This window comes from Rhinoraja longicauda, chromosome 11 (genome assembly GCF_053455715.1).
Source record: "Rhinoraja longicauda isolate Sanriku21f chromosome 11, sRhiLon1.1, whole genome shotgun sequence".
Lineage (NCBI taxonomy): Eukaryota > Metazoa > Chordata > Chondrichthyes > Rajiformes > Arhynchobatidae > Rhinoraja > Rhinoraja longicauda.
The window spans coordinates 618,772-644,287 of NC_135963.1; the positions used below are offsets into that span (position 1 = coordinate 618,772).

At 49.2% G+C, this 25,516-nt stretch overlaps 1 protein-coding gene across 2 annotated transcripts in view; it reads left to right on the forward strand.

Annotated features, from left to right (window-relative positions):
* rabggtb (Rab geranylgeranyltransferase subunit beta) overlaps nt 1-25,516 on the forward strand; it is a 50,996-nt gene continuing 25,480 nt past the window's right edge. For both annotated transcript variants that reach the window (XM_078407873.1, XM_078407872.1), the window contains exons 1-4: nt 1-74; nt 18,939-19,046; nt 21,392-21,589; nt 25,008-25,113. In XM_078407873.1, the coding sequence (XP_078263999.1) occupies nt 72-74; nt 18,939-19,046; nt 21,392-21,589; nt 25,008-25,113 (415 nt within the window). In that variant the 5' untranslated portion in view covers nt 1-71. The remainder of the gene's footprint in view (nt 75-18,938; nt 19,047-21,391; nt 21,590-25,007; nt 25,114-25,516) is intronic.

A 25,516-nucleotide genomic window follows, 5' to 3' on the forward strand; every position in this document is an offset into this window, starting at 1 on the left:
CCACTATCTGGGGTCCTCGCTGCGGGGCACGGGAGAAGCCGGGCGGCGGCGGCGGCGGGAGGAGCAGGAGGATGGTGAGGAGAGCGGAATGTTCTGGAAACGGGGGTCGGGAAGGAGGAGGGGGAGAGGGGTAGGGGAGGGAGAGGGAGAGTGAGGGGGAGAGGGGTAGGGGAGGGAGAGGGAGAGTGAGGGGGAGAGGGGTAGGGGAGGGAGAGGGGTAGGGGAGGGGTAGGGGGAGAGGGGTAGGGGAGGGAGAGGGGGAGTGAGGGGGAGAGGGGGAGTGAGGGGGAGAGGGGGAGTGAGGGGGAGAGGGGGAGTGAGGGGGAGAGGGGTAGGGGAGGGAGAGGGGTAGTGAGGGGGAGAGGGGGAGTGAGGGGGAGAGGGGGGTGTGTGTGGGGGAGAGGGAGGTGGAGGGAGGGAGAGGGGTAGGGGAGGGAGAGGGGTAGGGGAGGGAGTGTGGGGGTAGGGGAGGGAGTGTGGGGGAGGGGGAGGGGGAGTGTGGGGGAGAGGAGGGTGTGTGTGGGGGAGAGGGAGGTGGAGGGAGGGAGAGGGGTAGGGGAGAGTGTGGGGGAGGGGGAGGGGGAGTGGGAGGGGGAGTGTGGGGGAGAGGAGGGTGTGTGTGGGGGAGAGGGAGGTGGAGGGAGGGAGGTGGAGGGAGGGAGAGGGGTAGGGGAGGGAGGGGAGGGGAGGAGGGGAGAGGGGGAGGGAGTGAGGGGGAGAGGGGTGTGTGTGTGGGGGAGAGGGAGGTGGAGGGGGAGTGAGGGGGAGAGGGGGAGTGAGGGGGAGAGGAGTAGGGGAGGGAGAGGGGTAGGGGAGGGAGAGGGAGAGTGAGGGAGGGGGGGAGGGAGTGAGGGGGAGAGGGGGGTGTGTGTGGGGGAGAGGGAGGTGGAGGGAGGGAGGTGGAGGGAGGGAGAGGGGTAGGGGAGGGAGGGGAGGGGAGGAGGGGAGAGGGGGAGGGAGTGAGGGGGAGAGGGGTGTGTGTGTGGGGGAGAGGGAGGTGGAGGGGGAGTGAGGGTCAAGGGGGGGAGGTGGACATAAGAGGGAGGGGGAGAGGGAGAGACGGTCAGGGAGGGAGTGAGGGAAGGAGAGGGTGAGGGAGGGAGGGAGGTGGACATAAGAGGGAGGTGAGTGATAGTCATGGAGAGAGGTGGACATGAGGCGGTAGGGGAAGGTTAGGGAAGACTATAAGAGGTTAGGGTGAGGGTCAGGGAGAGGGGAAGGTGGAGAGAGAAAGGGAGGGAGGGAGGGAGTGAGGTGGAGAGGGGAAGGGAGTGAGGTGGAGAGGGGGAGGGAGGTGGAGGGGGTTAGGTGGAGAGAGGTGAGTGAAGGAGGGTTATGGAAGGAGGCAGGTGTGGAGGGGATAGGGATTGGGTAGGGAGGGAAGGGAGGGGGAATTGGGGAGAGGGTGGGGGAAGGATGAGGGAGAGGTTGATGGAAGATGAGGTAGAGTGAGTGAGTGAGGGGGAGACGGAGGACGACATGACGTGGAGGGAGGGGTAGGGACGAGGGGGAGGGGTTGAGGGAGAAGGGGACAGGGTGGGGGGGCAAGGAGAGAGGTTGGGTAGGAAAGATTAGGGGATGAGGGAGAGAGGGAGGGGGTGACGGGATGGGTGAGGGTAATAGGGGGGGCTGGGGAAGGGGAGGGGGAATTTGGGAATGGGTGGCAAAGGGTGAGGGAGGGAGGGAGAGATGGGTGAGGGGGAGGTTGAGGATAAGAGGGAAAGGTGAGAGGTTGGGGAAGGAGGGAGAGGAAATTAGAGATGGGTGGTGGAGGGTGAGGGAGGATGGGATGTGAGGGGATGAGGTGTGGGCAGGAGGGGTGAGGGAAGAGGAGGTGAGTGGGAGGGTTTGGTGGGATGTGGCGGGGAGGAGGTGTGGCGACGGAGGAGGGGCTGGAATTAGGGTCCTCTGAACGGAGGGCAGTGAGAGGTTGGTGTGGGGTGAGTGGGAGAATGGCGTTTTTTGGGGAGTGGGACTGAGAGAAGATGAATTGAATAAGTTTTATTGGCCAAGTCTGTACACGTACAAGGAATTTGCCTTGGTATTCCGCTCGCAAGTAACACCACATACAGTAAACAATTAAGAATTAAACATAAAACATTAAAACATTAAGAATAAAACAAGAGGAATCAGAGGAGGAGATGCAGGTGGTGCAAGGTGGAGCTGTGTAAATGGAGGACAATTAGTGCTCGCTTACAGTGGGGAAGGGAAGAGACTTACAGAAGGACTGCGATGGAGAAACTGGGTGAATGGGGAGGGTTGTAATGGGACAGGGCCAGGTATAAGCGGAGGGGGGGGGGGGAGACAAGAGAGACTGGTTGAGATTTTGGAAGCATAGGGAGTGACATCAAAAGAAATGTATGGAAAGGCAGGGCTAAATGATAGAGAATGTGACTGATGTGCTGTGTGGGGAGATGTTTGATGCTCCGAAGTTCATCAGTGATAGAAGCAGAATCAGGCCATTCAGCCCATTGAGTCTACTCTGCCATTCAATCATAGCTGATCTGTCTTTCCCTCCCAACCCCATTCTCCTGCCTTCTCCCCATAACCCCTGACACCTGCACTGATCAACAATCTACCTCGGCCTTAAATATACCCACTGACTTGGTCTCCACAGCCTTCCGTGGCAAAGAATTCTACAGATTCACCACCCTCTGACTAAGGAAATTCCCTCTCTCCTTTTTTAAAGGTATATCCTTTTATTTTGAGACTATGCTCTTTGGTCTTAGACTCTCCCACAACTGAGGATACAAAAGTGAGTGGTTTTGCGGATAGTGAAAATGGTTGTTGAAAGATTGCAGCAGGATCTGGATCTATTGGCCAGGTGGGCAGAGGAATGGTTGATGGAATCTAATAAAGTATGAGGTGTTGCATTTTGGGATGTTGTACAAGGGCAGAACCTACACAGTGAATGGTAGTCCTCTGGGAAGTGTTGTAGAGCAGAGGGATCTAGGAGTACAGGTGCATGGTTCCTTAAAGGTGGAGTCGCAGGTAGATAAGGCAGTCAAAAAGGCTTTTGGCACTTTGGCCTTCATCAGTCAGAGTGTTGAGTATAGAAGTGGGCGGTCATGTTGCAGTTGTGTAAGACGTTGGTGAGACCGCATTTAGAATATTGTGTTCAGTTCTGGGCACCATGTTATAGGAAAGATATTGTCAAGATTGAAAGGATTCAGAGAAAATTTACGAGGATGTTGCCAGGACTAGAGGGTGTGAGCTACAGGGAGAGGTTGAGTAGACTGGGTCTCTATTCCATGGAGCGCAGGAGGATGAGGGGAGATCTTAGAGAGGTGTACAAAATCATGAGGGGAATAGATTGGGTAGATGCACAGAGTAGGGGAATCGAGGACCAGAGGACATAGGTTCAAGGTGAAGGGGAAAAGATTTCATAGGAATCTGAGGGGTAACTTTTTCACACAATGAGTGGTGGGTGTATGGAACAAGCTGCCAGAGGAGGTAGTTGAGGCTGGGACTATCCCATCGTTTAAGAAACAGTTAGACAAGTACATGGATAGGACAGGTTTGGAGGAATATGGACCAAGTGCAGGCAAGTGGGACGAGTGTAGCTGGGACGTGTTGGCCGGTGTGGGCAAGTTGGGCTGAAGGGCCTGTTTCCACACTATCGCTCTATGACTAACTGGAAACATCCTCTCTACATCCACTCTATCCAGGCCTTTCATTATTCAGTATGTTTCAATGAGGTCCCCCCTCATCCTCCTAAACTCCAGCGAGTACAGGCCCAGTGCCGTCAAACCCTCATCATATGTTAACCCATTCCCCAGGGATCATTCTAGTAAACCTCCTCTGGACCCTCTCCAGCACCAACACATCCTTCCACACCACGGTGACGCAGCGGTAGATTTGCCGTCTTACAGCACTCCACAGCCTTCTGTGGGTCAGCTTTAATATGGGTGCATTGGAGTCAGAATGTGTTCTTTTGATCTCTCTGCCCCCTCCCCTGACTGTTGCTGTTGTGTGAGTGGGCAGATGCATGGCAGGTGCAGTTTAATGTGGATAAATGTAAGGTTATCCACTTTTGCGGAAGCGGTTACGGACTTCATTGCCACAATAGCCGATACCATCATCCCCACGGTAAGGGTCAGTATCTTCCCTAACCAAAAACCCTGGGTGGACAGGTCTATTCGCGTGGCCTTGAATGCTCGCACCGCTGCTTACAACTCCGGCCTGGCATCCGGCAACATGGACGACTACAAGGGAGAGTCCTACCGACTGCGAAGGGCAGTGAAGGATGCAAAAAAGAGGTACCGGGACAAGATGGAGTCACAGATGGAGCAGCAGGACACCAGGCGCCTTTGGCAGGGGCTACGGACTATAACTAGCTACAGGTCCAGCACCCCCTCAACCGGAAGTGCCGGCTCCTCCTTAGCTGATGACCTGAACTCTTTTTACGCACGGTTTGAGACGGGTAACACCACCAGCTCGCCGTCTAAAAACAGCACCGAAGGGGCGCTGGCTAGCGAGGCTGGAGGGGGATCCACCGCCGGGGATGTGCACACATTCTCGGTGTCCGAGCATGAGGTGAGGTGGGCTCTGACGCGTGTGAACACGAGGAAAGCTGGAGGCCCAGATGGTATATCTGGGCGAGTACTAAAGTCTTGTGCTACTCAGCTTGCTCCAGTGCTCACCACAATATTCAACCTCTCCTTGGCAAAGTCCGTGGTCCCTGCATGCTTCAAAAGATCCATCATTGTACCGGTGCCAAAGAATGCCTCTCCAGCGTGTTTAAATGACTACCGACCGGTGGCCCTCACCTCGGTTGTCATGAAATGCTTGGAGAGGCTAGTCAAGAAGCACATCTGCGCCCTCCTTCCTCGCAACATGGACCCACTACAGTTCGCATACCGTCCGAACAGGTCCACGGATGATGCGGTCTCCCAGGTTCTACACACCGCTCTCTCTCATCTGGACAGCCAGGGGGGCTATGTGAGGATGCTGTTCATTGACTTTAGTTCAGCATTCAACACAATAGTCCCCAGCAGACTGGTTGAGAAGCTGCTGGAACTGGGGCTTAGCACCCCTCTGTGTGCCTGGGTCCTGGACTTTCTCACTGCCAGGCCCCAAGTGGTCAGGATGGGGGAACACACATCTAGCTCCCTCACCCTGAACATAGGATCCCCCCAGGGCTGCGTCCTTAGCCCCCTACTGTACTCCCTGTACACACATGACTGTAGGGCCAGGTTCAGCTCAAACTCCATCATCAAGTTTGCTGATGACACTGTGGTGGTGGGCCGGATCTCCAACAACGATGAGAAGGCCTACCGGGAGGAGGTGGCTGATCTGGCACTCTGGTGTCAGGACAATAGCCTCCTCTTGAATGTCACTAAAACAAAGGAGCTGATTGTGGACTTCAGAAGGGCTAAACATCCAAGGACGTACACGCCACTGGAGATAAATGGGTCTATTGTGGATAGGGTGAGCAATTTCAAATACTTGGGAGTCCGCATCTCAGAGGATCTGACGTGGGCAACGCACATTGCCGCACTGGTGGGTAAGGCTAAGCAGCGCCTTTACCACCTTAGACAACTGAGGAAATTCAGAGTGTCGCTGAGGATCCTCCATTGCTTCTACTCTGGGGCTGTAGAGAGCATCCTGTCCGGCAACATTACAGTCTGGTTTGGGAACAGCTCTGCCCAGGACAGGATGGCCCTGCAGAGAATAGTGCGTTCGGCAGAACGCACCATGGGAACTACACTCGTCCCCCTGCAGGACCTATACATCAGGAGGTGCAGATCCAGAGCAAGCAAGATCATGAGGGACCCCTGCCACCCCAGTAACGGACTGTTCCAGATGCTACGGTCAGGCAAACGCCTCCGCTGTCACGCTGTGAAAACGGAGAGGATGAGACGGAGCTTCTTCCCACAGGCCATCAGGACTGTCAACTTTGATAACCCCAGAGACTAAATTTTTGTCGACACTTTTTGTGCTATGTTTAGTAACTTATTAACTTTATTTATATGCTGTAACTGTAATTATTTTTGTGCACAACCCGCAGGCATTGCCACTTTCATTTCACTGCACATCGAGTATGTGTATGTGACAAATAAATTTGACTTGACTTGACTTGACTTGACTTTGGTGGTAAGAATAGGAAGGCAGATTATTATCTAAATGGTGTCAAGTTAGGAAAAGGGGACGTACAACGAAATCTGGGTGTCCTAGTGCATCAGTCACTGAAAGGAAGCATGCAGGTACAGCAGGCAGTGAAGAAAGACATGGAATGTTGGCCTTCATAACAAGAGGAGTTGAGTATAGGAGCAAAGAGGTCCTTCTACAGGTGTACAGGTCCCTAGTGAGACCGCACCTGGAGTACTGTGTGCAGTTTTGGTCTCCAAATTTGAGGAAAGATATTCTTGCTATTGAGGGTGTGCAGCGTAGGTTCACTAGGTTAATTCCCGGAATGGCGGGACTGTCGTATGTTGAAAGACTGGAGTGACTAGGCTTGTATACACTGGAATTTAGAAGGATGAGAGGGGATCTTATTGAAACATATAAGATTATTAAGGGATTGGACACGTTAGAGGCAGGAAACATGTTCCCAATATTGGGGGAGTCCAGAACAAGGGGCCACAGTTTAAGAATAAGGGGTAGGGCATTTAGAACGGAGATGAGGAAAAACGTTTTCAGTCAGAGAGTTGTAAATCTGTGGAATTCTCTGCCTCAGAAGGCAGTGGCCAATTCTCTGGATGCTTTCAAGAGAGAGCTAGATAGAGCTCTTAAAGGTAGCGGAGTCAAGGGGTATGGGGAGAAGTCAGGAACGGGGTACTGATTGTGAATGATTAGCCATGATCACATTGAATGGCGGTGCTGGCTCGAAGGGCCGAATGACCTACTCCTGCACCTATTGTCTATTGTCTCTCATGTCATGATGATTGCAGTGAACACATAGTCAAACAGCACAGAAACAGGCCCTTCAGCCCAACTGGTCCAAGATGTCCCAGCTAAGCCTGTCCCATTTGCCTGCATTGGCCCATATCCCTCTGAACTTTTCCTATCCATGCACCTGTGCAAATGATTTTCACATATTGTTACGGTACCTGCCTCAACTACCCCTTCTGGCAGCTCGTTCCATTTATCCACCGCCCTCTGTGAGAACATTGCCCCTCGGGTTCCGATTAAATCTGTTGCTGCTGGGTCCTTTGTCGGGGCACTGGTTGAGACTCTGGTGTGCAGAAAATCTTCAAGAGTCCAGAGAGTCTCTTTCTCTTAACTTAGTTGAGTTTAGAGATACAGAGTGGAAACAGGCCTTTCGGCCTACCAGCGAGTCTGCACTGACCAGCGATCTCTGCACACTAATATTATCCCACACACACGAGGGACAATTTACACTTATAGCCAATGAACCTACAAACCTGTACGTCTTTGGAGTGTGGGAGGAAATTGAAGATCTCAGAGAATATCCACCTCTATCTAGCTCTCTCTTGAAAGCGGTCACGGGGAGAACGTACAAACTCCGTACAGACAGCACTCGTAGTTGGAATTGAACACAGGTCTCTGGTGCTGCAAGCGCTGTAAGGCAGCGACTCTACCGCTGCGCCACCCTGCTGCCCTTTCCTATCTCTTGAAGAGTCTTGCAGTGGTTAGATCAGGGCTTGGATCTGGGTGAAAGTGTGAAGTCATAGGTTGTTAAACATAGCTGAGTGATTCACTATTCCGACGAAAAGCAGAGGAGTTTTCTTACCATTGTTTACTTCTCGCTAATGTCATTAAACCAAATGTCATAATTTAATGGGTATGGATGATTACTCATCCTTTGAGCTTCTACACCAGTACGCACACATTCTTCCCAATCGCCACCTTGCTCCTTTCTCCTCAGTACTCGTCGTTAAGGCCCACATTTCCCTTTTATCCCTCCTCTTTCCCTTCCCACCATATCCCTCCCACCACCTCCTCTTGTTAATTGACAACCTTTTGCCTCCTTTTCACCTCCAGCCTTTGTCACCATCTCCATCCATTAGCCAATCACCCCCCTCATTCCTGTATCCACTTATCACTCGAAAATATCAGCACAAAGTGCTGGAGGAACTCTGCGGGACAGGCAGCTTCTCTGGAGAGAAGGAATAGGGAACGTTTTGGTCTGAGTTACTCCACCATTTTGTGTCTATCTTCGATGGAAACCAGCACCTGCAGTTTCTTCCTACACCCATCACTCGCCAGGCTTTGCCCCAACCCCACCTCTCTTTCTGCCCCCAACTCCATCAGTCTGAAGAAGGGTCCGGACCTGAAACGTCACCTGCCCATTCCCTCCACAGATGCAGCCTGACCCGCTGGGGTGAGGCGTGGTGTTTGAACCTCTGGTGAAGTTGCTGCTGGGGGGGGGGGGGGCTACGAGTTAGACCCAGTCACGACAATGAACCCGTTACACATTTCCAATTGTGTTAATCTGTGAAGCTGGAAAGAGGGCAAAGAAGATTTACGAGGCTGTGGCCAGGATTCGCGGGGCCTGAACTATCGGGAGACGTTGGACATCACTCCTTACAGCACAAGAGGGTGAGGGGTGATCTTGTAGAGGTGTATAAAATCATGAAGGGAATAGATGGGTTGAATGCACAGAGTCTCTCACCCTGAGTAGGGGAATCAAGAACCTGAGGAGATACATTTAAAGAGGGAAAGATTTAATAGAAACCCGAGGGGCAACTTTTTCACACAGAGGGTGGTGGGTTTATGGAACGATCTGCCAGAGGAGTTAGTTGAAATAGGTACTGTAACAACATTCACAAGACATTTGGACAGGTACATGGATAGGAAAGGTTTAGTGATATGGACCAAATGCAGGCAAGTGGGACTAGTGTGGATGGGGCATCTTGGTCGACATGGACTAGTTGAGCCATAGGGTCTGTTTCCGTGCTGTATGACTAATGGAGGGAATCTATGGGTGGTGGTGTTCCCATGTACCTGCGACGTCATTGACCTTTTTGCTGGAGTTTGAGAGGTGCTGTCGGAGTGGTCTGGGCGAGTAACTGCTGTGCCTCCTGTAGACAGTTTACACTGCAGCCACTGTGCTGGGGTGAATACAGATTCAGAGGGGTGGATTAGGTGCTGTGCCCTGAATAGGCAACACTTCTGCATATGTGGTTTAATGGGAAAGACAAGGAACTGCAGAAACTCAGCAGGTCAGGCAGCATCTGTGGAGAACATGGATAAGTGACATTTCACAGAGTGATGGAGTAACTCAGCGGGTCAGGCAGCATCTGTGGAGAACATGGATAGGTGACGTTTCACAGAGTGCTGGAGTAACTCAGCGGGTCAGGCAGTATCTGTGGAGAACATGGATAGACAATAGGTGCAGGAGTAGGCCATTCGGCCCTTCGAGCCAGCAGCACCATTCAATGTGATCATGGCTGATCATTCTCAGTCAGTACCTCGTTCCTGCCTTCTCCCCATACCCCCTGACTCCGCTATCCTTAAGAGCTCTATCTAGCTCTCTCTTGGATGCATTCAGAGAATTGGCCTCCACTGCCCTCTGAGGCAGAGAATTCCACAGATTCTCTGACTGAAAAAGTTTTTCCTCATCTCAGTTCTAAATGGCTTACCCCTTATTCTTAAACTGTGGCCCCTGGTTCTGGACTACCCCCAACACTGGGAACATGTTTCCTGCCTCTAACGTGTCCAACCCCCTTAATAATCTTGTATGTTTCAATAAGATCCCCTCTCATCCTTCTAAATTCCAGTGTATACAAGCCTAGTCGCTCCAGTCTTTCAACATATGACAGTCCTGCCATTCCGGGAATTAACCTAGTAAACCTACGCTGCACACCCTCAATAGCAAGAATATCCTTCCTCAAATTTGGAGACCAAAACTGCATATAGTACTCCAGGTGCAGTCTCACTAGGGCCCTGTACAGCTGCAGAAGGACCTCTTTGCTCCTATACTCAACTCCTCTTGTTATGAAGGCCAACATTCCATTGGCTTTCTTCACTGCCTGCTGTACCTGCATGCTTCCTTTCAGTGTCTGATGCACTAGAACACCCAGTTTTCGTTGTACGTCCCCTTTTCCTAACTTGACACCATTTAGATAATAATCTGCCTTCCTATTCTTACCACCAAAGTGGATAACCTTACATTTATCCACATTAAACTGCATCTGCCATGCATCTGCCCACTCACACAACCTGTCCAAGTCACCGTGCAACCTCATAGCATCTTCCTCACAGTTCACACTGCCCCCCAGCTTTGTAGGTGACGTTTCACAGAGTAACTCAGCGGGTCAGGCAGCATCTGTGGAGAACATGGGTAGGTGACGTTTCACACAGTGCTGGAGTAACTCAGCGGGTCAGGCAGCATCTGTGGAGAACATGGATGGGTGACGTTTCACAGAGTGCTGGAGTAACTCAGCGGGTCAGGCAGCATCTGTGGAGAACATGGATAGGTGACGTTTCACAAAGTGCTGGAGTAACTCAGCAGGTCAGGCAGCATCTGTGGAGAACATGGATAGGCAGAGAACACGGATTGTGCGGTGAGAGATGTGGGTGTCAGGAGACAGGCGGGAGGGGGAAAAAGGGGGGAATAAAGGGAAATAGTGGACTTGGGCTTGGAAGATGACTGGTTGGAGGGGGGTGAGAAAAATGTGTGCTCATGGGGCGGGGGTTTGGAGAAGGAGAGGAGGATTTGGAGAGTATTTATTGAAATTGGAGAATTCATCGTTCGCACCGTTGGGTTGTATGCTGCCCAAGTGGAATAAGAGGCGCTGTTCCTCCAGTTTGCGTGTGGCCTCCCTCATTTGATCATTTGTTGATGTAGGCACCACTATTCATGATGAGATTTGCCTGGGCAGCAGGGCTGTGATCTGATTGTTTTGATCTCTCCATGCCCTCTGTGAGGGCATGGGGGAAGAGAGGTTCCCACATGTCGACAGAAGCGCAGAGCGGAGGTTGTAATCGGAGCAGCTACGGTGCAGCTCTGAGATTGTTTCGTTTACCCACTTGTTGCTTAACGAAAACCTGGATACATGTGGTTGTGTTAAAGTAATTTGAGAGTTGGAAAGTACCCTTAGTTTGAAAAGAACTTTGGGAATTGAATATTTTGTTTTTGTTTAATTCTGGGAAACTCTGCTTCATAGTCACATAATTTATTTGCATTCCAGAGGATGTGAATGTTACTGGGAAGTCCATAATTTATTGTTTTCCTCTCCCCTGACTCAGAGTCAGAGGAGAGGAAAACTAGAGGTGTGAAAAGGTTCAGAATAAATCAGAGCTGTCACCAATGACCAAGGAGAGGTGGAGTCCGCAATAGTTCATTATTGGTTGTTGAAGAGGTGATAACAAAGGGACGTATGGATGTGAACAGTGGAACTGGCAGGATGTCTAATGTGGGGGAGGGGAAAGAAGAGAGTGAATGGAAGGGTTACTTCAAATTAGAGAAATCAATATTCATACCATTGGGTTGTAAGCTGACCAAGCAAAATATGAGATGCCCGTTCTTCCAATTTGCGTTTGGCCTTGCTTTGACAGGGGAGGAGGTGCAGGACAGGAAGGTCAATGTGGGAATGTGAAGGGGAGTTAAAGTGTTTGGCAACCAGTAGATCGCTTCAGCCAAGGCAGCTGAGCATAGTGAAACGATCGCCCAGTCTGCACTTGGCCGTATATAGCAGCCCACACTGAGAGCAGCAGATACAGTCGGTGAGAATGGATGTGGTGCAAGTGAACTTCTGCCTCACCAAAAAGGACTGTCGGGGTCCCTGGATGGACTCGAAGGAGGAGGTCTAGGTGTTCCTTCTCCTGCGGTTGCAGGGGAAACTACCTGGGGAGGGGGTTGTTTGGGTGGGATGGGATGAGTTCACCAGGGAGTTGTGGAGGGAACGGTCACCGACAGGCACAGGGAAGGGGCATCTTGGTCAGCATGGATGAGTTGGATTGAAGGGCCTGTTTCACTATTGTCTATTGTTCATGCTGCACAGCTCTGACTCCATCCCTCTATGTGTCTTTACCAAGATGCTTTGCATTAAATGTGGTGAAATAGTTTGCACTGCATTGAGTAGGGAATTCTATGATTTGGACCCAGTAACAATTCTCAGTCCCAAGGGTGTGTCTAATTCTGAGATGATTGCTTTTGCATGCTTCATGGAAATTGTTGATCAGAGGGATGCTGTTTGAGAGGTGAAAGTAATTTGGGGAGTAGAGAGTTTGGCTAAATATTCATCTTGAGGTGCCGGTGAAAGCATGAGTGTGTGCCGCAGTTACTAAAGACCAGCAGAGAGTACACAATTGAAACGTACAAAGAGTGGTAGATGTGGGAGGATCCAGAACTAGGGATCACACTTTTAATTTATTTTAGAGATACAGCACGGAAACAGGCCCTTCTGCCCATCGAGTTCGCGCCAACCAGCGATCCGCACACACTAACGCTATCCTGCTCACTAGGAACAATTTACATTTATTCCAAGCCAATTAACCTAGCAGCCTGCGTGTCTTTGGAGTGTGGGAGGAAACCGGAGATCCCAAAGTAAACCCATGCAGGTCACGGGGAGAAAGTACAAACTCTGTACAGACAGCACCCGCAGCCAGGAACGAACCCGGGTCTCTGGCGCTGTGAGGCAACAACTCTACCACCATGAATCACAACTCATTTCTACCTCGGTACACTTTGAGTCAGACATTTTACCCCTCTAATTCTATATACCCTTTGCCAGTTTGCCTCTGGTTCAGGTAATCAGGGATTATAACCCGTGGTTCTGCTTTGCAATTTATCCCTTGGCATAACATCCTATGTTCCTCTGGAGCTGTTACGCCACAATGCTGAGAACTATATTCTGCACCCTGGTGTCTTTCTCTGCTCTACATTTTGTACTTGTGCTCGATTGTATTGGTGTCTCGTGTTTGATTTTATTGGATAGCATGCAAACAAAAGCTTCTCACTGTACAGTTAGTTCTTCAGTAAACCCTTCTGCTGTCTGTGTTTGTTGTCGTTCGCCTGACTGGGGTCAGTTGACAGGGCTCACCACGAGGAGGTCGACAACATGAGCCCCTACTGACACAGTTGACCTACAAGTAACACCTTGAAGCTCTCCGTGCTAAAGTCTCGGCACGGAACAACCTCCTGTGTTGCTTGGCCGGATCGTAATGGGGCGCCAGGACATTACTCTTCGAACCAGTGCTCTTGCACTCGTGTACAGCGCCGCTGAGTATGCCGCCCCAGCATGGTGCCGCAGCGCTCACACCAGCAAGCTAGACGCCACCCTCAACGACACCATGCGGATCATCACTGGCTGCCTACGCCCTACTCCCACGGATCTCCTGCCGGTGCTCGCAGGTATCGCACCCACCAAGCTTCGCAGAGAGTTCTTCACTCATAGGCTGGTGTGCAAGGCCCCATCGGACGCCAAACATCCTTTGACAATAGACAATAGGTGCAGGAGTAGGCCATTCGGCCCCTCGAGCCAGCACCACCATTCAATGTGATCATGGCTGACCATTCTCAATCAGTACCCCGTTCCTGCCTTCTCCCCATACCCCCTGACTCCTCTATCCTTAAGAGCTCTATCTAGCTCTCTCTTGAATGCATTCAGAGACTTGGCCTCCACTGCCTTCTGAGGCAGAGAATTCCACAGATTTACAACTCTCTGACTGAAAATGTTTTTCCTCATCGCCGTTCTAAATGGCCTACCCCTTATTCTTAAACTGTGGACCACCTCACCCAGGATTCACAGCAACTGGGACATCAACGCCTGTCATCTCGTCACCCTTTCTCCCGTCACACAGCGACCCTCTGTGGCTCCGGTTTCAACATACCAGGAGCATGGAGAACCAGCTGGGAACAGGCATCGCCACCTCCTCAACACACAGCCCCACCCGGCTCGGACACGCCCCGCAAAGAGTGGGTCGCCCTGAACCGGCACCGCACAGGGGTCGGCTGGTTCAACGCCAACATACATCGTTGGGGGTTGCGTCCATCAGCAGCCTGCGTGTGTGGAGCAGACCAGCAAACAGCGCACCACGGCATTTTCGACTGCACTGTCCTCCGTCCCCCTGGTGGAGGGGTAGACCTCACGGCCATCGACAACAGCACATTGCCTGGAGGCCGTTACATAATCTCTGCTGCCTTAAACACAAGAAGAAGTTCAGTAAACACGACAATGATAAGGCTAAACCTAAGGGGTGTGACTGTGTCCTAGAATATCTCACCCAGATAGTTCCCTTCCCTTGTGTGCTGAAGTTTCAACCTTGTGACAATGTTCTTAGTGCAGTAATATTTTACGGCATCAGAGGATAAGATTGCTGATACCAAGTGGGTGAAAGGTTACCACAGGAAGCTAGGAATGCAATGTTGAGATAGAAACAGAAAAATAGGTGCAGCAGTAGGCCATTCAGCCCTTCAAGCCAGCACCGCCATTCAATATGATCACGGCTGATCATCTAAAATCAGTGCCTTTACTGCCTTTTCCCCATATCCCTTGATTCCGTTAGCCCTTAGAGCTAAATCTAACTCTCTTGAAAACATCCAGTGAATTGACCTCCACTGCCTTATCTTGGCAGTGAATTGCACAGATTCACAACTCTCTGGGTGAAAAGTTTTTCCTCATTTCAGTCCTAAATGGCCGACCCCTTATTCATAAACTGTGACCCCTGGTTCTGGACTCCCTCAACATCGGGAACATGATTCCTGCATCTAGCCTTTCCAATCCTTTAAGAATCCGTACTTGTGGGTTATATGGAAAGCATTTCTGGTGTGGGAAGCTGGAAATCCATTCAATAATGTAGGCTGCTGTGCAGGATATTTGAACCAGAGGCCGAGGGGGAGGGGTGGGGTAGGAACAAGACTTGCAAAAACAACAGGCCAGCAGAGTGTTGCATCTGGTAGAGCTGCTGCCTCACAGCGCCAGATAGCCTGGTTCAATCATCACCTCAGGAGCTGTCTGTGTGGAGTTTGTATGTTCTCCCTGTGATTGGCCCACCATCATTCTTTGAGAACTTAAAAAAATCAAAATAGACTTTATTCGAGAAATAAATATGTACATTGCACCTGACACTTTCAGAGGCTATACATACATACAATACAGTTTCCCCAAATCACTTCTTTTTTTTTTTACCCCACGCCCATGCCACTCATGTGGCCCGCTGACGTGGAATCCCTTCCCTTATTTGGAGGGGCGTCTCCACCACACCCTGCCCCCCATGTCCAGCAGCGGAAGGACCCTAGACTGTGGTCCTCCCCCACAGGGCCTTGGCGTTGGCTGCACCAAGCTTCAGTGCGTCCCTCAGCACGTACTCCTGCAGTCTGCAGCGGGCCCAGTCAGCAACATTCCCCGACGGACAGCTCGCTCCGCTGGGAGGCCAACAAAGCTCGGGCAGACCAAAGAGCGTCTTTCACCGAGTTAATGACCTTCCAGCAGCACTCGATGTCAGTCTCTGAATGCGTCCCTGGGAACAGTCCGTTGATCACAGAGTCCTATGTGACGGAGTTGTTCGGAATAAATCGTGACAGGGTCCCCTGCCAACCACTCCAGACTCTCTCTGCAAATCCACACTGGGCACGGCAGTGGTTGAGGATGTATTGGCGGGCTCCATAGTCTCAAGATAAGTGCGTGCCATTTATGACTGAAATAAGGACTGTATGTACACAGTGAGTTGTAAATTGTTTTTATACACTCACTGGAATGTGAATGATGCTGGCTATGTCACCATCTTTATTATCCATTGAGAGTGTTGCACAACAGATCTGGGAGTATAGGCCTCAGTTCTTTAGGCGTCAGTTCTTTAGGTGTCAATCAGGTGGAAAGTGTGGTGAAGAAAGTGTTTGGCACGCTCGGCTTCATTAGGGAGTGGTTGAGTACAGAAAGGTCATGGGCCTCCTCCAGTGCCATAGTGAGGTGCAACCAGAAATTGGAGGAACAGCACCTCATATTTCGCCTGGGCAGCTTGCAGCCCAGTGGTATGAACATCGACTTCTCCAACTTTAGATAGTTCCTCTGTCCCTCCCGCCCCCTCCTCCTTCCCAGATCTCCCTCTATCTTCCTGTCTCCACCTACATCCTTCCTTTGTCCCGCCCCCCTGACATCAGTCTGAAGAAGAGTCTCGACCCGAAACGTTACCCATTCCTTCTCTCCCGAGATGCTGCCTGACCTGCTGAGTTACTCCAGCATTTTGTGAATAAATACCTTCGATTTGTACCAGCATCTGCAGTTATCTTCTTATACTAAAGTAGGAGTTGATATTGATGGATATCATGAGAGGAATAGATCGGGTAGACGCACAGAGTTTCTTGCCCAGAGTGCAGGAATCGAGAACCTGAGGGCATAGGTTCAAGGTGAAGGGGGAGAGATTCTATAGGAATCTGAAGGGTAACGTTTTCACAGAAAGGGTGGTGGGTGTAGGGAACGAGCTGCCGGAAGAGGTAGTTGAGGCAGGGACTATCCCAACATTTCAGAAATATGTCGACAGGTACATGGATAGAACAGGTTTAGAGGGTATATGGGCCAAATGCAGGCAAGTAGGACTAGTGTAGATGGACATGTTGGTCGGTGTGGGCAAGTTGGGTTGAAGGGCCTGTTTCCACACTGTATGACTATGACAGAGTAGGATTGAGGAGTTGTCGGGTGTAGGATGCACTTGTGCTTCTCGTTTCAAGGCTTTATTTGAAGAGTTCTTACTTATCTGTAAATTATTGCCATCTAGCCTGTAGACAACAAAGAGACATAGAAACTAGGTGCAGGAGTAGGCCATTCGGCCCTTTGAGCCAGCACCGCCATTCAATGTGATCCTGGTTGACCATTCAAAATCAGCACCCCGTTCCCGCTTTTTCCCCATATCCCTTGATTCCGTTAGCCCTAAGTGCTATATCTAACTCTCTCTGGAATACATCCAGTGAATCTCTCTCTTGTTTCTCGTTTCCCCTCTTTTTCACTTGAGGTATATTCATTCATCGTACACTTTTTGATTACCATTATGCTTTGTAGTCCGATCTTTGTTCTGATGTATTTTGCTTTGAAAGAATCGTTGGTATTTGTACAATAATCCTCTTTCATGGTTTAAAAGCTCTGGTTTAAAGTCTCGTCAAAGAAAGGCTGTCCCCGCGATCCCAGTGTGGACTGTGACTGGTGGCCTCTGGAATGGAGGTTAGACCATTGAAAGTTCACAGAGTAACAGGCCACTGGGACTGTTGTTTCTGCTTTCCCCATGGGAAAGTTAATTGGCCTCAATTTCATAGAAACATAGAAACATAGAAAATAGGTGCAGGAGGAGGCCATTTGGCCCTTCGAGCCAGCACCACCATTCATTGTGATCATGGATGATCATCCACCATCAGTAACCCGTGCCTGCCTTCACCCCATATCCCTTGATTCCACTAGCCCCTAGAGCTCTATCTAACTCTCTTTTAAATTCATCCAGTGAATTGGCCTCCAATGCCCTCTGTGGCAGAGAATTCCACAAATTCACAACTCTCTGGGTGAAAAAGTTTTTTCTAACCACAGTTTTAAATGGCCTCCACTTTACTCTTAGACTGTGGCCCCTGGTTCTGGACTCCCCCAACATTGGGAACATTTTTCCTGCATCTAGCTTGTCCAGTCCTTTTATAATTTTATACGTCTCTCTAAGATCCCCTCTCAACCTTCTAAACTCCAGTGAATACAAGCCCAGTCTTTCCCATCTTTCCTCATATGACAGTCCCGCCATCCCGGGGATTAAACTTGTGAACCTACGCTGCACTGCCTCCTCTGGCATGCGGCAGTAACGCGGCAAAGGGTTGCTGTACATTCATTGTGCTTCATTCCACTCCTCAGGCATCACCACTCTAGCCTGCCCCGTGTCCCAGTCCCAGGCCCAGTATCCGTGCCTCCAGTCACCTCACGAACCCACATGTTGCAACACCGAAAGCTGCAGGTTTTACTGCTCACACCAGGAACTGCAGATGCTGGTTTACAACAAAAAACCCACACCCAGTGCTGGAGTAACTCACCGAGTCAGGCAGCATCTCTGGTGGACATGGATAGTCGATGTTTTGGGTCGGGACCTTTCATAAGTTCTTGGAGCAGAATTAGGCCTTTTGGCCCATCAAGTCTACTCTGCCATTCAATCAAGGCTGATCTATCCTTCCCTCTCAACCCCATTCCCCTGCCTTCTCCCCATAACCCCTGACACCCGTACTAATGAAGAATCTCAATCTATGCCCTAAAAATACTCAATGACGGCCTCCACAGCCTTTTGGGGCAATGATTCCCACAGATTCACCACCCTCTGACTAAAGACATTCCTCCTCATCTCCTTCCTAAAGTTGTTTCTAATGTAAAAGGCATTTGGACAGGTACACAGATAGGAAAGGTTGAGAGGGATATTGGGCAAACATGGGCAACTGGGACAAACTTAAATGGGGTTAAATGGGCTGGAATTACTCTAGCACTTTGTGTCTTTTTGGTATACCTGCTTCTGCAATTCCTTGTGTCTGCATTAAACAGTGCATCTTGATGGGCATGAACAATTTGGGCCGAAGGGCCTGTTTCTGTGTTATATGACTCTATGACTCTACTGTTATCTTGCTTGTTATTATCCGGGCAAGGTTATGCCGTATCATTTCCCTTCTGAAATGAAAAGGAATTAATATGACAAGACATTGATAAGGCAATGAGATGATGTTCCCATCATTACTTATAGTCATAGAGTGATACAGTGTGGAAACAGGCCCTTTGGCCCAACATGCCCACACCGGCCAACATGTCCCAGCTGCACTAGTCGCACCTGCCTGCGTTTGGCTCATATCCCTCTAAACCTGTACTATCCATGTACCTGTACGTGTACTTGTTGTGTGCAATTACAATTAAAACACAAAATACTTGTGCTATAACTCCAGGATAAGCGCTCAACTAAGAAAATCAAGCCCAAAGGCAAAGTATTCTCTAACTATCTAACTAAATGTACCAACTTTCAATTATTTACTCAATATGCAACAAATGTTGTTTGAGATTTCTGATCAGATTGTCCTCCTCTTGCAGGGCACGCCAGTGAAGGATGTGGTTATCAAAGCTGATGCTCCCACAGTTCTGCTGATGGAGAAGCACTCTGATTACATCGCCTCATATGGAACAACGAAGGAGGATTATGTAGGTACCAAATTGAATCTTTCACAACTGCGAGCAGTTACACCCCTCAGATAAGTGCCAGGATGTGTTCCGCAGGGGTGGATGTTGGGGCCGCTACTCTTCATGTTGTAAGCTGAGGAGCACCAATACTCCAAATGCGGCCTCACCATCTTGTACAACGTACTCTACATTCAATACTCGGACTGGTGAAGGCCAATTTACCAAAAGCTTTCTTTACAAACCAATCCACCTGTGAAAGCACATTCAGGGAACTAGTGTAAGAAAATAACTGCAGATGCTGGTACAAATCGAAGGTATTTATTTCACAAAATGCTGGAGTAACTCAGCAAGTCAGGCAGCATCTCAGGAGAGAAGGAATGGGTGATGTTTCTGAAGAAGGGTCTCGACCCGAAATGTCACCCATTCCTACTCTCCTGAGATGCTGCCTGACCTGCCGAGTTACTCCAGCATTTTGTGAAATAAATACATTCAGGGAACTATATACCTATACTGCTTGATCCTTATTCAACTTTACTCCCCTGAGCCCTACCATTCACCGTGAAGGTCCTGCCCTGGTTTGACTTCCCAACACCTCACTCTTATCTGCATTAAACTCCTATCAACCATTCCTCAGCCCATTTACCCAGCTGATCAAGATCTTGTTGTAATTTTTGATAACGATCTTTACTGTCGATGATACTACCTATTTATGGAGTAATCTGCAAACGTATTAATCATGCCTTGCACATTTTCATCAAAATCATTGATATAAAGCAATGGGCCCAGCACCGATCGCTGGGGCACACCACAAGTCATACGCCTCCAGTTTAAAAAACACCCTTCCACCATTACCCACTGCTTGAAGCCAATTCTGTCTGAGTTGTCTAGCTCTCCCTGGATCCCTGTGATCTAACCTTCCAGAGTAGCTTAATCAAATGCCTGGCTGATCTCCATATAGACATCTAACACTTTTCCCTCTCAAGCTTTTATGTTTCCTCTTCAATCAAATTTGTAAGACCCAAAACCCCACGTACAAAACCATGCTATTTATCCATAATCAGCCCATCTATCCAAATGCATCTCCATCTTAATCCCTCAGAATCTTCTCCATTAACATTCCTACCACAGATGTTAGGCTCATTGGTATACAGATCCCAGGCTTTTCCTTGACCTGAAATAGAGGCACAACATCAGCCACCCGCCAGTCATCCTGCACCTTACCCATGTCTTAATGATTCATACCTATCTCAGCCAGGCCTCCCACAATTTCTTCTCTAGGTTCCCACAGTGTATTTGGATATGTGTAACCAGGCTCAGGAGAATTTATGTATCAGGCAGCATGGTGGCGCAGCTATAGAGTTGCTGCCTGACAGCACTTACAGCAGCAGAGACACGGGTTCCATCCCGACTATGGGTGCCGTCTGTACGGAGTTTGTACGTTCTCCCTGTGACCGCGTGGGTTATCCCCAAGAGCTTCGGTTTCCTCCCACACTCCAGACATTCAGGTTTGCAGGTTAATTGGCTTGGTATAAGTGTATCCCTAGTGGGTATAGGATAGTGTTAATGTGTGGGGATCGCTGGTCGGCGCAGACCGGGTGTGCCGAAAGGGCCTGTTTCCGCGTTGTATCTCTAAACTAAATCTAAACTAAACTTCAGTCTGAAAAAGAGTCTCGACCTGAAACATTACCCATTTCTTCTCTCCAGAGATGCTGCCTGTCCCGCTGAGTTACTCCTGCATTTTGTGTCTATCTTCGGTTTAAACCGACATCTGCAGTTCCTTCCTACACCTATAAAACGGTTACATGTTTGCATTAAATTATTGCAAAATTTGAGGATTATTATTGAAGTGCAATCAACATGTAATCATACTTGCAATCTTACTTTTTTGTCCTTGAGCCCAAAAATTGTATTTGCAGTATTTGTAAATGGATAACCTTTTTCCGTTCAACAATGCTGAAGTGTGCTGGGGGATAGATTTCAAGCGTCGCTATTGTAGCATCGAACGAACGCGCTGCCAGGGGTGGTGGTGAAAGCAGGTACGATAGTGGGGTTTAATAGGCTTTTAGATCGGCACATGGAAATGCAGGGAATGAAGAGATGTGGATCATGTGCAGGCAGAGGGGATTAATCTGACTTGGCACCATGTTCAGTATGAACATTGTGCGCTGAAGGGCCTGTTCCTGTGCTGGACTGTTCTGTTTTAAAGAGCTAGGAAAGGTATAGAGGCAAATGGGCCAGGCATGGGCAAATAGGACCAGCTCAGATGGGTGGCATGGATGGGTTGTTTCCGTGCTGTATGATGCTCTGCTCATTGTTTGTCCGCTTTGGGAAGCCTTCAACCATGAACATTCCCTGTGTTGCTCCAGGAATACTGCATGTCTGAGTACTTACGAATGAGTGGCATCTACTGGGGTCTGACTGTCATGGATCTCATGGGGCAACTGTACCGTATGAACAAAGAGGAAATCCTGCACTTCGTAAAGTCCTGCCAACACGATTGTGGTGGAGTTGGGGCCAGTTTAGGTCATGATCCTCACCTTCTCTACACCCTCAGTGCCGTGCAGGTAAGTCTCATCCGCACACAGGAGTGGCTATTAAATCTTCAGATCCAATGTGTGTTGTGTGGAGTGCTGTGATCCATTTCTAGTTCTTCTGATTCACTTGGCCTGGCACCCAGTTCATCAGTGGGGTGATAGTCTCAAGGTACTAGGTACTCGGCCTGGCACCCGGTACAGTGGGGTGATAGTCTCAAGGTTGACACAAAAAGCTGGAGTAACTCAGCAGGACAGACAGCATCTCTGGAGAGAAGGAATGGGTGACGTTTCAGGTCGAGACCCTTCTTCAGGGTGACATTCTCAATTTTCCCATCTTCAGGAACCACTCTTAACTCTAGTGAGTCTTGAAATATCATAACTAATGCCTCCACAATCTCTGAGGCCACCTCCTTCAGAGCCCTCACTAACCTTTCTTATGGCAGGGTGACCAAAACTGAACACAATACTTCAAGTGTGGCCTCATTAACGTCTTGTACAGGTGTAATATGGCATTCCAGCTTCCCTGACTGACGAAGGCCAGTGTGCCCAAAGCCACCTTCACCACCCTGTCCACCTGGTGAACTAAGTACTTGCACTCCCAGATCTGTCTGCTGTACAACACTCCTCGGGAGCTCTACCATTCACTGTGAAAAAGATTGGGATTGTAAAAATATAAAGTAAAAAGAGGGCAGAGTTTCTTGGTGTGATCACGAGAACTCTCTTGACTGGTATGTTTGAGGCCCGTTGAGATAGGAGGCATCGCTGGACTTGTTGCGGGGAATAAGGTGAGAACTTGCAACCAAAATAAGTGGGGGCACCTTGTGGGAACAACAATCAGACCAGTGTAAGGATTAGAATGGGTATGGAAGTGGGCATAGACTATATTAAAGTTCAGGCATCTTCAGTGGGATGAGGAGAGATATGGTCTAAATAAATTGGAGTCAGAGATGAGCATGCAAGAGAGGGCTTGTACACAGTCCAGGTACAAGAAAGAGTAGTTAATGCCAGAGCTCACCGCGTGACCAGGGGGAAGGTAAATGAGTAAGAATAAAGATGTATTAACCATAAGTCTGGGCAGTAGGGTTGCCAATGTTCCGTATTAGCCGGGACATCCCATATTTTGGGCTAAATTAGTTTGTCTCATACGGGACCGCCCTTGTCCCGTATTAGTAGGGTTGCCAACTTCCACACTCCCAAATAAGGGACAAAGGGTGACGTCACCGCCCCGCGCCCCATGTTACCTCACCCAGCCAGCGGCCACGTGCTCCCGCTCCACCAATAGCGGCCTCCTGGGCTGGGTGAGGTCACGTGGGGCGCGGGGCGGTGACGTCACCTTGTCCCGTATTTGGGAGTGAGGAAGTTGGAAGTTGGCTGGGCAGCAATGTTCAAGAGAAGTAGGCTGTTTATAGAAAGTTCAGAGAGGAAGTGAAAAAGGAAATGAGAGGCAAAGAGGGTGTAGTACAAAAGATTATTGGCAGATACAGATGCTTTCTACAGATATGTAATGGGCAACAGGAGAGATGGGGCCAGTCAGGCAGATGTGTGTGCATTACACTGTGACAGTGGCCAACACACTCTCCACAATCTGGGCTTGATCAATCAGAGTATAGAACATAATAGGAAGTATAAGAAAATAACTGCAGATGCTGGTACAAATCGAAATGCTGGAGTAACTCAGCGGGTCAGGCAGCATCTCAGGAGAGAAGGAATGGGTGACGTTTCGGGTCGAGACCCTTCATCAGACTGATGTCAGGGGGGCGGGACAAAGGAATAAAGAAAGAAATAGAACATAACACATCTGTTCCAAACATGATGCCTGGATAAACTAATCTCACCTGCCTGCATGTGATCTATATCCCCACACATCTCCATGTGTCTATCTAAAAACCTCTTAAACGTCACAATTGTATCTGCCTTCACCACCACCCCTGGCGTTCCAGGCATCCACCACTATCTCTTTATAAAAAGACTTACCCACCCATCTTTCCATTTCTGACCATCAAGCAATGCCCTCTAGTATTTGACATTTCCAGTCTGTCTACCCTATAAATGCCTCATCATTTAACATATATATATATATATATAACAATATATAACAACTACAGCATGGAAACAGGCCTGTCCGGCCCTACCAGTCCACGCCGACCATTCTCCCTGACCTAGTCTCATCTACCTGCACTCAGACCATAACCCTCCAATCCCCTCCTATCCATATACCTATCCAATTTACTCTTAAATAATAAAATCGAGCCTGCCTCCACCACTTCCACCGGAAGCCCATTCCATACAGCCACAACCCTCTGAGTAAAGAAGTTCCCCCTCATGTTACCCCTAAACCTTTGTCCCTCAATTCTGAAGCTATGTCCCCGTGTTAGAATCTTCCCCACTCTCAAAGGGAAAAGCTTACCCACGTCAACTCTGTCCGTCCCTCTCAAAATTTTAAAAACCTCTATCAAGTCCCCCCTCAACCTTCTACGCTCCAAAGAATAAAGACCCAACCTGTTCAACCTCTCTCTGTAGCCTAAGTGCTGAAACCCAGGCAACATTCTAGTAAATCTCCTCTGTACCCTCTCCATTTTGTCGACATCCTTCCTATAATTTGGCGACCAGAACTGCACACCATACTCCAGATTCGGCCTCACCAATGCCCTGTACAATTTCAACATTACATCCCAACTTCTATACTCGATGCTCTGATTTATAAAGGCAAGCATACCAAACGCCTTCTTCACCACCCTATCCACATGAGATTCCACCTTCAGGGAACAATGCACAGTTATTCCCAGATCCCTCTGTTCCATTGCATTCCTCAATTCCCTACCATTTACCCTGTACGTCCTATTTTGATTTGTCCTACCAAAATGCAGCACCTCACACTTATCAGCATTAAACTCCATCTGCCATCTTTCAGCCCACCCTTCCAAAAGGCCCAAGTCTCTCTGTAGACTTTGAAAATCTACCTCACTATCAACTACTCCACCTATCTTAGTATCATCTGCATATTTACTAATCCAATTTGCCACACCATCATCCAGATCATTAATGTAAATGACAAACAACAGTGGACCCAACACAGATCCTTGGGGCACTCCACTAGACACTGGCCTCCAGCCTGACATACAATTGTCAACCGTTACCCTCTGGTATCTCCCATTCAGCCATTGTTGAATCCATCTTGCAACATACTTCTATTAGTTCTCCCTTAACCTCTAACGCTCCAGAGAAAACCTGGTAAACCTCCTCAAAGCTGGGGGTTGTGGTGGAGGCAGATTTATTGCAGAGTTCAAAGAGAAATAAATGTTAATGTGAAAGCAGAGGGTTATCAGGCTTTGGGGAGAGGGAGCAGCTGGTTTGCTTTTGGAAAGAGCTGGTGTGGGCTCTGGTGGGTTGGCCTCTGCATTCTATAATTGTTCTTGTAAACCTGTGACCTGATGTGCTTTTTACCTAGATTCTGTCTCTCTATGATAGTCTACATGTTATTGATGTTGATAAAGTTGTTGAATATGTTAAAGGCCTGCAACAAGAAGATGGTTCTTTTGCTGGTGATAAATGGGGTAAGTTGATCCTGTCTCTCTAATGTTCTACGCATTGGTTGTTTTTGGGTATGTCTACATTGCTGTTCGTCAATGCAATGAAGGTGTAATCTGTCAAATGTAATTCCTGCATGTGGCAATTATGGTCCAAAATCACGAGCTTTGTCTGGGCCATTCAGTAGCCTGCTCTGCCATCCGGTACATGGAGTTCCAGGCCACTGATTATCTAGGTGTAGATTGGAGCGGCACGGTGGTGCAGCGATAGAGTTGCTGCCTTACAACACTATAGACCCGGGTTAAACCCTGACTTACGGGTGCTGTCTTTATGGAGTTTGTACCTTCTCGCTGTGCACACATGGGTTTTCTCCGGGTGCTCCGGTTTCCTCCCACATTCCTAAAGACATGCAGGTTTTTAAGGTTAATT